The sequence below is a fragment of the Mirounga leonina genome, unplaced genomic scaffold, assembly GCF_011800145.1.
Source record: "Mirounga leonina isolate KUSES-001 unplaced genomic scaffold, KU_Mleo_1.0 Mir_114, whole genome shotgun sequence".
NCBI lineage: Eukaryota > Metazoa > Chordata > Mammalia > Carnivora > Phocidae > Mirounga > Mirounga leonina.
Window position 1 is genome coordinate 15,215,592 of NW_023270265.1, and position 10,300 is coordinate 15,225,891.

General features: G+C 39.7%; 1 protein-coding gene across 1 annotated transcript in view; it reads left to right on the top strand.

Annotated features, from left to right (window-relative positions):
- Positions 1-10,026, top strand: part of LOC118022969 (mitochondrial import inner membrane translocase subunit Tim23) — a 30,050-nt gene extending 20,024 nt beyond the window's left edge. Inside the window, exon 7 of the mRNA XM_035023966.1 lies at positions 9,537-10,026. Coding sequence (XP_034879857.1) covers positions 9,537-9,652 — 116 coding nt within the window. The 3' untranslated portion in view covers positions 9,653-10,026. The remainder of the gene's footprint in view (positions 1-9,536) is intronic.
- Positions 10,027-10,300: the final 274 nt, after the last annotated feature.

Sequence of the window (10,300 nt, forward strand, 5' to 3'; positions counted from 1 at the left end):
CAATTTTGAAAAAATAATCAGAACCCTAAGAGTTGAACCAAAATGACCTGAGTGGAGATCAAATATCACATTCTCCTCTGGGATGGAAAAGAAATTAACAGTCACTGAATTATGATTATACCCTCAGCTATAAGCATTTACTGTAACTTATTTAAAACTGTGAAGTGATAATCATCACATCCCAGTTTTATAGATGAGCACAGTATTAAGAAGACCTTTTTCAAAAGGTCACGTAACTGGTGACAGGCCCAAATTTTTCATCACATTTCTGCTTTAAATAGCTTAAACTACATATGTTCTAAATAGCTTAAACTACATATGTTCTATACTTATGCTTCTGAGAATTACTTGTTTTATTTTTTTATTATGCATTAGACATGATTAACTGAGTAATTCTGTTTTTTAGAAATTCCTCCATCACAAATATCAGGTAGCATTTTTGCTTCATTTTTACTAGAAGAAAGAAAAGCCTCAACAGGATCATGAAATCCAAGATTTCCTGATCTATCTGAGAATAAGAGGTTTTTCCTATATTGAAAATGTATCAGGGGTGCCTGGGTGGTTCAGTAGGTTGAACGTCCAGCTCTTGGTTTCGGCTCAGGTCATGATCTCAGGGTCATGGGATTGAGCCCCACTCTGACTCAATGCTCAGGGTGGAGTCTGCTTGAGATTCTCTTCCTTTCCCTCTCCATCTCCCCCACATGCGATGCACTCGCCCGCTCTCTCTCTCTCTGTAAAATAAATAATCTTTAAAAAGAAAAGAAAATGGACCACATTTGGAATTTTATCCCTAAGAGCTCGCAGTACTTCTTGCAATACATTCGCATGTGTGTACTCAGATAAATGGAGCTCCCGGGTAGAGTGAGACAGTAAATACCTTTTATGTCCATGAAGATGTTACCTTGGCATAGAAAAATCTTGTTAAAAATCTAGAAATACTTCACATTGAAAATCTTTAGGGTCAGACAGAAGAATTTAAAACTTTAATTGGCAGCACAGGGGTGCACTCAGCAAGAGTTTACTTGGCCCAGACTAGGTTTACAAAAGATCAAATTAATATTTAAAAAACATATTTCACATAAAAATCTGGAATTCCAGATTCTTTTGAATAAATGGAAGACAGCAAGCTTACATTATTCACATTGGCAAATGACTGGGGCCGAATGGAGCTGTTTCTGTACTGGTTAGATGGGCACAGAATTTCCAGCTCAGTCCCACTAGTCCCAGTCTTCTTATTCAGGGCAAGCCACCATGGCATTTCCTGTGCTGAGGGCAGCCCTGAATATAAGAATGTACTGAATTATCATCTTAGGACATACTATGCATATGTAAAAGATAGGAAAAGGCTGAATTCTTGATTTTGAAGGAAATGGGAGACTAGCTTTCTGTGTCAAGGACTTCCCTGCAGTAATGGCATTTATAACACAGACTGAGAACACCTCCCACTTAAATTATAAAAGAGAAAGATCTTGGCTCAGAAGAGAAAAAAACAAAAAAGACTATCCCTTAATTCTGTGTCAGGTTTCATTTCCATTGCAATTATGAAACAGAGAGGAAGTTAATAATCTGTTGACTTAGAATTCCAACATTGGCTGAACAATATAAATTTAGCTCAGCACATCAAAATCAGTCTGCAAAATCAGTGTCTTTTACTGATTTCTGGTTTAGAGTGAACTTAATAAGACAACACAGAATTACGAATTTTGTATGGCAGAAATACAAATACAACTTCCAACTTCTAGATTCAGGGATTTGGAAGAGTTAGGCACTCTTGGACTAGAGCCAGCATAAATGCTTAGGGACAGAAGTTTACATTTAGGGAATGGCTGATTCCTGCCAACCTAAAACATTTCCAATCCCCAATATATTCTTCAATAATAGAAATTTTTAAAAGTTCAAAATGAAAGTAGTAGGGGGCGCCTGGGTGGCTCAGTCATTAAGCATCTGCCTTCGGCTCAGGTCATGATCCCAAGGTCCTGGGATCGAGCCCTGCATCAGGCTCCCTGCTCTGCGGGAAGTCTGCTTCTCTCTCTCCTACTCCCTCTGCTATGATCCCTCTCTGTCAAATAAATAAATAAAATCTTAAAAAAAAAAAAATTTAAAGTAGTAGGACTCAATGTAGGTATGGAGCAACTTTAGTGGGAAGAAAAATCATGAGGAAAAATACATGAGAAAATGGATAGTTGTCAGACCAAAAAGAGGCTAATTTAAAGGAATAATTCTGATGGGGTGATTTTAATTCATACCTGATATATGTTTAATGGACTTATGTAAATATTTTCAAAGGGTATGAAATACTAGCTTTTCTTTGGCATATGAAAGTCTGTTTAATAATGACCAGTACTGGGGCTCCTGGGTGGCTCAGTCAGCTAGGCGTCTGCCTTTGGCTCAGTTCTCTCTCCTTCTGCCCATCCCCCTGCTTGTGTTCTCTCTCTGTTTCAAATAAATAAATAATAATATCTTGAAAAAAAAATAATAATGGTGGCCAGTATTCTACCAGAACAGGAACAGCTGTAGTTTTGCTGTCGTTCATAAACTTAGGACTAATGTTTAAAAGGCTTGGTCACTTACCTGATGTCAGGAACAAAGCATCAGAGACCAAAAGATATGGGCACCTCCTCTTCCCTCACAAAAAGTCCCTGCCTGTTCATTCTATGCCTTCCATAAGAAGGTCATCTTAGAAAAGCAAACTAAATAAAAGTAAAACGATACACAAATACATTTCTTCATATTAAGCAAATTTCATCAGAGTTATTGTTAAAAGGTACTGTTTATCAATTAATGCCAGGCCTTCAAAATCAAACTCTTTGGGCTAAAAGGACTTTCTTGATGACTGCTTTATTTCTATTACTGGCAGCAGTATTCCTCTGGTAAAGGTAAAATACACATAACATATATAACAGGCGAAGGGCTAGCTGCTATAATATATAAAACATTTTGACAGATCACTTACACCAACAATCCAATAAAAAATGGAATAGGATTGACAGTGCTTCAGGGAAAAATACAAATCACCACTAAACAGTAGAAGCCATTCAATCTCACAAGCAACCAGGACAAAGCAAAAGAAAACATTAAGATTATATTTTTCACCAACTGTCTTTAACAAAGTGATGATAGGTAAGTGATGGTTACCAGAGCGGGGTGGGTGGAGGAATGGGTGAAATAGGTAAATAGGTGACGGGGAGTAAGCAGTGTACTTGTGATGAGCACCAGGTGATCAAAACTTAAAGAAAATACAATAAAAAAAAATAAAGTTAAAAAAAAAGTGATGGTAGGTGATACTTAATATTGGCAAAGGTAAGCAAGCAACTGGAATTAGTTAGTAGTGTTTTCAATATGTAGATTCTTCGCTCTGGTAATCTTTTAGCAATTCATCCTACAGCAAACTAAGGCATACGCACAACACTGTATATACCAACATGTTTAAGACTGGCTTCAAAAGACGGGATGTTTGAACGGAGACAGATGAGGGAGCATGTAAGGTGGAAGTCTGCAAGGAGTGATTTAGGTAAAGGCTAACAGAACAAACCCTAAAGTGGGGGTTAAAAGGCAGTGGGGGAGGGGGAAGTGGTGGAATCTGGAGACATAAAAGTGGCAAGGGACCAAATCATAAAGAAGATGGAGCTTCGGGCGCCTGGGTGGCTCAGTTGGTTAAGCGACTGCCTTCGGCTCAGGTCATGATCCTGGGGTCCCCGGATCGAGTCCCGCGTCGGGCTCCCTGCTCGGCGGGGAGCCTGCTTCTCCCTCTCCTGCTCCCCCCTCTTGTGCTCTTTCTCTCTCTCACTCTCTCTCTCAAATAAATAAATAAATCTTTAAAAAAAAAAAAGAAGAAGAAGAAGAAGATGGAGCTTCATAGGCCACTGCAAAGAATTTGACTTCACTGAGCTTTAATTCTTACATTCTAAATACTGACTTCCCATTTACTTACAAGCCTTAAATTGTTTATCACAGCTATCAGAGAGGTAAGCTTTCACTGTTGTTTTGGGTACAGAGTTTACACAGAAGACGTTAGTTAAGTCAGGGTTTACAAATCCTCTAAAACTTCCCTACGATTCTCAAAGGGGTCTGGGCCACCATACTACCACAGAAAAGCAACCACCAAAATGCCTAAGAATCTGGTGGGGGAAAAAAGAGTCCTAAAAGGACAGTCATGTGGGGAGTCAGAAATGGCTGAGATAATGTAATGAGTGTCGTCTTGCGTGGGAGAACTGGGATTGCTGGGAGGGGACCTGTGGGGCGGCCGTGAGGGAAGCCTGAAAACCAGCTGCTCTGCTGCCAAGAGCCACACACCCTGCTTCCACCCTGACCGAGAAAGCAGAGGGAAAACAGCCTCTGTTGTAGTGCTCAGTCACCCTTGACTTCCACCTTCCTTTCCTCATCCCCTCATTTCATCATTCGGGAGAGTCACCAGCCATCATCTGAGTTGCCTTTTCTCACAAGCCTGAACTTCTGTAACAGTAGTTTTCATTGACCATTTTGACTTTAGGCTTCTATTTTCAATCTGTCTTATCTATTCACTATTTCTGGCTTAATCTTCCTCAAGTATGTTTCTAATCCTAGTACTCCCTCTCCAAAACCTTTGATGATGACATACTGCTATTCAACTTCAGTTTCTCATCCCAGCCTTCCATGATCAAATCCTAGCCTATGTTTTCAGACTTTTCCCACACCTTCCTTATATATATCATATGACCAAACACATAAATTTGAAATCCAGTCCATACTTAAGATGCAGCTCAACTGTTATTACCCCTTTTGATAGATTTCTTTCTTTCTTTTTTTAATCTATCCTGGAGGCAGTTTAGTGTGGTGAAAAGACAAAGGGCTTTGGGGTCAGACGGGGTTTGACTTGACTAGCACTAGATCCCTAAACCACTGCATGCAGAGAGGAACTTGGCTGAATTTCAGTTTTTCTGTTACACAAAGGCAACCTATATTTTCCCTTCACAGACTTGTAAATGAGATAACCTATATAAAGTGACTTCACAGACTTGTAGATGAGATAACCTATATAAAGTAAGTGACTTACATCCCGCCATAAGCACATTTTATACAATTCTTACAAGGCTTAACACAGTTTTCCTCGTAGGAAGTCAGTAGATAAAATTTAAGATTGAAAAATCAAGAAATAGCAAGGTAGCTGTGTTCTTTAGAAACATGAGGGTAACTCTGGAAAACAGTATGGAAAGTCCTCAGAAAGTTGAAAATAGAGCTACCATACGATCCAGCAATTACACTACTGGGTATTTACCCCAGATACAAATGTAGGGATCTGAAGGGGTATGTGCACCCCAATGTTTATAGCAGCAATGTCCACAATAGCCAAACTGTGGAAAGAGCCAAGATGTCCATCGACAGATGAATGGATAAAGAAGATGTGGTAGATATATACAATGGAATATTATGCAGCCATCAAAAGGAATGAGATCTTGCCATTTGCAACGATGTGGATGGAACTGGAGGGTGTTATGCTGAGCAAAAGTCAGTCAGAGAAAGACATGTATCATATGACCTCACTGATATGAGGAATTCTTAATCTCAGGAAACAAACTGAGGGTTGCTGGAGTGGGGGGTGGGGTGGCTGGGTGACACTGGGGAGGGTATGTGCTATGGTGGGTGCTGTGAATTGTGCAAGACTGTTGAATCACAGATCTGTACCTCTGAAACAAATAATGCAATATATGTTAAGAAAAAAAAAGATAGGAGGGGAAGAATGAAGGGGGGGAAATCGGAGGGGGAGACGAACCATGAGACACGATGGACTCTGAAAAACAAACAGGGTTCTTCTAGAGGGGAGGGGTGTTGGGGGATGGGTTAGCCTGGTGGTGGGTATTGAGGAGGGCACGTTCTGCATGGAGCACTGGGTGTTATGCACAAACAATCATGGAACACTACATCAAAAACTAATGATGGAATGTATTGGGGATTAACATAACAATAAGAAATTTAAAAAAAAAAGAACCAGGGTAAAGAGCAAAGAATGAAAGTAGTAGCCTTTGGGAACTAGGAATGAGGATTAAGATGGTGCATGTGCCACATTGTGCATCACTAAAATCTTTTAGTACTATCTTGACTTTTATTCATGTGGACTACTTTAATAAAGTGAGCAAAGACCCTGTGTATCAACATAATAAAAATTAGGCATTATATTGGAAGGGGGGTGGGGAGTTAACTGTTTAATGGGTACATAGTTTCAGTTTTGCAACATGAAATTCTCTGGAGATGGATGGAGGTGACAGTAGCACGATGCCAGTATACTTACTGCTATTGAACTGTACAGTTAAAAATGGTCAATTTTATGTGTCTTTTACCTCAATTTTTAAAATAAATTTAACAAAATTTTAAAGTTAAATAGTGCAAAAAATTTTGGATAGTATTCTGCAGTAGCCATGTGAGTGTGTAGGTAAGGCTGTGGGGGCCAACAACTTCTGTTGTCCAGATGCCTATCTGTTCACTGCCTGGAGGCTGAGAACGTGTTTTATATTTTTAAATACAATTGACCCTTGAACAGTGTGAGGTTGAACTGCACGGGTCAACTTATACATGATTTTTCTTAAATCAGTACAGTACTGTTACTTTCTCTTAGGATTTTCTTAGTAATCTTTTCTCTAGTTTGCTTTGTTGTAAGAATGCAATATATAATACATACAATGTACAAAATATGTGTTCATCAATTGTATGTTTCAGTAAGGCCTCCAGTCAGTAGTAGGCTATTAGTAGTTTCTGGAGAGTTAGAAGTTGCATGTGGATTTTTGACTGCAGGGGAAGGGGGGGTGACCCACACATTGTTCAAGGGTCGACTGTAGTTACATTTTAAGTGTTTGTGTAAATATCTACAGAATAGCCTTTGGGCCCTGAAAGCCTAAGATACTTACTTTCTGACCACTTAAAGAAAAATTTGCTGGTCCCAGCTCTAAAGTAATTGTCAGTTCAATGTGTTAACTCTGCACTATCAAGCTCTATATCCCATAAACAAGGTACTTTAATATTCTGGGCCTCATTTTCCTATGTTTAGAAAAGAGATCATATTTGCCCTTTCTGGAAGAGTTGTGTAAGGACCAAAAGATAGAAGGTAAAACTGAAACACACATCTCGTGTTTGTTTTCCTTTATAGAGACTGACCGTTGGTCTTATTTGGTTACTGTGTTCAAAGCAAGAATATTTGCTAATCAAACTTCCTGTGCTTAGTTGGGCATAAGTTGGTTACAGAAATCCTAAAGCCAAGGCTTTCAAACTTTTAACACCACCATTTGGGAAATGCTGGAATTAATGGAAAGTTAAAACTAAAACGTGGCTTGGTATGTGCTAAGAGGCTACACTTGGATCAGGATTAGCTGTGCTTAGTAAATCAAACGCTGCCTACGTTTAGTGTCTGTTTGCTGGAAATAACTTTTCTAGCCTTCAAAGAAGAATTTGTTTCATTTTGGTCAAAATAGAAAGCTTTCTAGGGGATAAATGGTTCTCAAGGGACACTTAATATACCACTGGTGTCCCAAAGATCTTAGTCTTACAGTTCCCAGTTTCATTGTTACCCCTCTTGCCCCTGCCCAGGGAAACTTGTTATTTGATACTGAGAACTAATGTGAAAGTCCTTCAAAAAAGGCTGAGTATGAAGCTGCGTTCTTGGGAACCTCAAAGCTAAAGGGCCAACTGGAAGGAACAGTTTGCAGCTATTTCCAAGCCAGTAGGCAGAGTTCAGAGCCCTGTGAATCTGATATCGACTAAAGGTCCGGGGGAGTTAGTCTGAAGTTGCATGTTTGGTCCCAGGAAAACATCTGCAAACCTAGTATGCTTTCAGTTACCTGCCCTCCATCATCTTTCTGCTGATAAATAGCAGTGAGACCACCTTTCTTTTGTTTTGTGTTGACTCAGAATAATGTTTGTAATCTGCTTGAAAGAATCCTCATTACACTCAAAGTGTGTGAGTAGCATTTATTCTCCTGTGCTTCATAGTTCTGTTCTTTTTTTTTTCCATTTTAGTAATTTGGTCTAATTATAGTTCACCTTCAGTCCCTAGAACTTTTTGTTGACTTGCTACTCAAAGACATGAGGTAGATCATTATTAAATTGGGCAGATTGTTTTAAGTTAGCAGGTTAAGCAGGTACATTTTTCAGCCACATTGAATACAGTTGCCAGGTTAACTGCCATACTCAGTCTAAATAGAGCAAGAGGATATAGAGAGAGGTGGCTTCGAGGGGGGATCTCCCATTGCATTTCTGTGTTTCTGATGTCCCTCCCCCCTGTTTGACAGCTGCTTATAGATGATGCCTGCAGTTTGTTTCAGTCTGTCTGAGAGAGATAATTAGGGCACTTCAAGGTGGAAACCTACGCAGGTCAGCTATCAGCCATCTTCAGACCAGAGAGGCTCCTGGAGGGGGCGGCCCTTTGATCTATCAGCTGAAGCCATCTGGCAGGACGTTCATTGCAGAAGTGGTTAGTCTCAAGTGTTCTAACTTGGCAGTGTCACTGAATTTCACAGAGTTTACTGGCTCATAGCCAGAGGGCCTCTAGTAAGGTCATCACTGGACCACGGGCACAGCTCCATTCAACCTTTGCCTTCCTAACACATGACTTGGAATGAATACTCCATAGGTACAGTATAGGCTACCTGACGTTTATGGTATCTACTTGTTTGTGAAACTGTAAGAGAACATCAAGTTATTTCTTAAAAGCTTCTTTGGGTACCCCCTAGTCCTCTGGTTAGACTCAGGGATGGTTTTCAGACAACTGATTAAAACATTTTTGTTTTTACATTTCAAGTGAAATATATCATTTTTGTTTTTACATTTCACGTGAAATACATACTGCTAATTTTTTTTCACATGAAAAACTATTTTGTTAAGCAAAAATAGTTCAAAGTCTAATCCTTCTTTTCAGTGAGTATGATGATGCTAAGTGCCTCCTTGCTCAGGAGTTGTAGAAGATCGTCTGGTATGTCACTGTAGGAGTGGCAGTGGTGGGGGCGTGTGGTTCTTTGTCGGCACCTGACTCAAAGCCTGATATAGCCATCTTATCACCACTACTTCTTGAGTCTTCAGAGTTAATAGAGGACCTGTCCAGAGTCCAAAGTTCAATATTGTTTCCAAAGAGGGTGTCACGTTGTTTATATTATAGCTTTAAATCAGTTGTCAGTGCCTGTGAGGTTCTAGGACTAGCAGGAAATTATTGATCTGTTTGGGACTTCAATAATATGCATCAGATCTTGTCTGGAGTGTTATAGGAACAAATGAGATTGAGAAAAATCAAATTATTAATGCTCATGATCTTAGCTGTAAATTATGAAATTAAAAGTGAGGGGAAAAGGTTGTGAGTAATACATATACCGTATTCTTAAACAAGTGATGTGAGGGAATTTCTGTCTTGAACCGGTCTTGGTTTCTTATATTACTTTTAGGACTGTTATTCTCCTGTTTGAGGTGGAATATTTATAAACATGAATTGTGTGTCTCAACTTCATGATAACATTACTGAATCCATTGATGCCAGGACACTATGCAATACAAGGCTGTTTTCTCCCCCTTCTCTTTTCCAGGTGGCCTTCGAGGGGTAGCACGAGGTGGTCTAGCAGGACTGACGCTTACCAGCCTCTATGCACTATATAATAACTGGGAGCACATGAAAGGCTCCTTACTCCAACAGTCACTCTGAGGATTTTGCCACCTTAGGAGTGGAGGACACTTTAATAGTCGTCCACATCAATTTGTAGGTCACTCTGGAATTACTCCTCCTTCCTACAGTTAGTTTGAAAAATTGTGGAGATTCCAGTTTGCTGTGGTGAAGATCCTGGATGGTTGAACAGGACTGGCATTCCTTCTAGCCCGAGTTGAAGCCAGAACACTCTGGTGGCTGAGTAATGTGGTTCTCCTCTACCCCCTGAACTGGAAAACTACTTACTCACAGAATTCAGGTCATGATTGTTGTCAATACGGTATCAACACATTTGTTTATTTAATGATCTGAAACTGTAACATTGCCTTGTATTCCCAATAAAAAGGTGAAAATAGAACCAAAGTGTAAACATAGCGGGCGTCTCCATTTAAAAGCATTTTTCTGGGGATAAAGTGAAAGTTACTCTTAGCATTTTTGTCTGCCCCAACTGGGCCAACATGTTTTCTTGGTTGTGCTGAAATGAAGGGCTACTTGGCACCACTAACAGCCAGGTTACAATTTTTCTTCAATAGAGTTGACACTAAACAACCTCAAGATACTAGAGATTAACCATTATGCCATTAGAGTACTGTGTTAGAATACTCTGTCCAACGATCATGCTTAACTCTCTACTCATTAACTCACCTC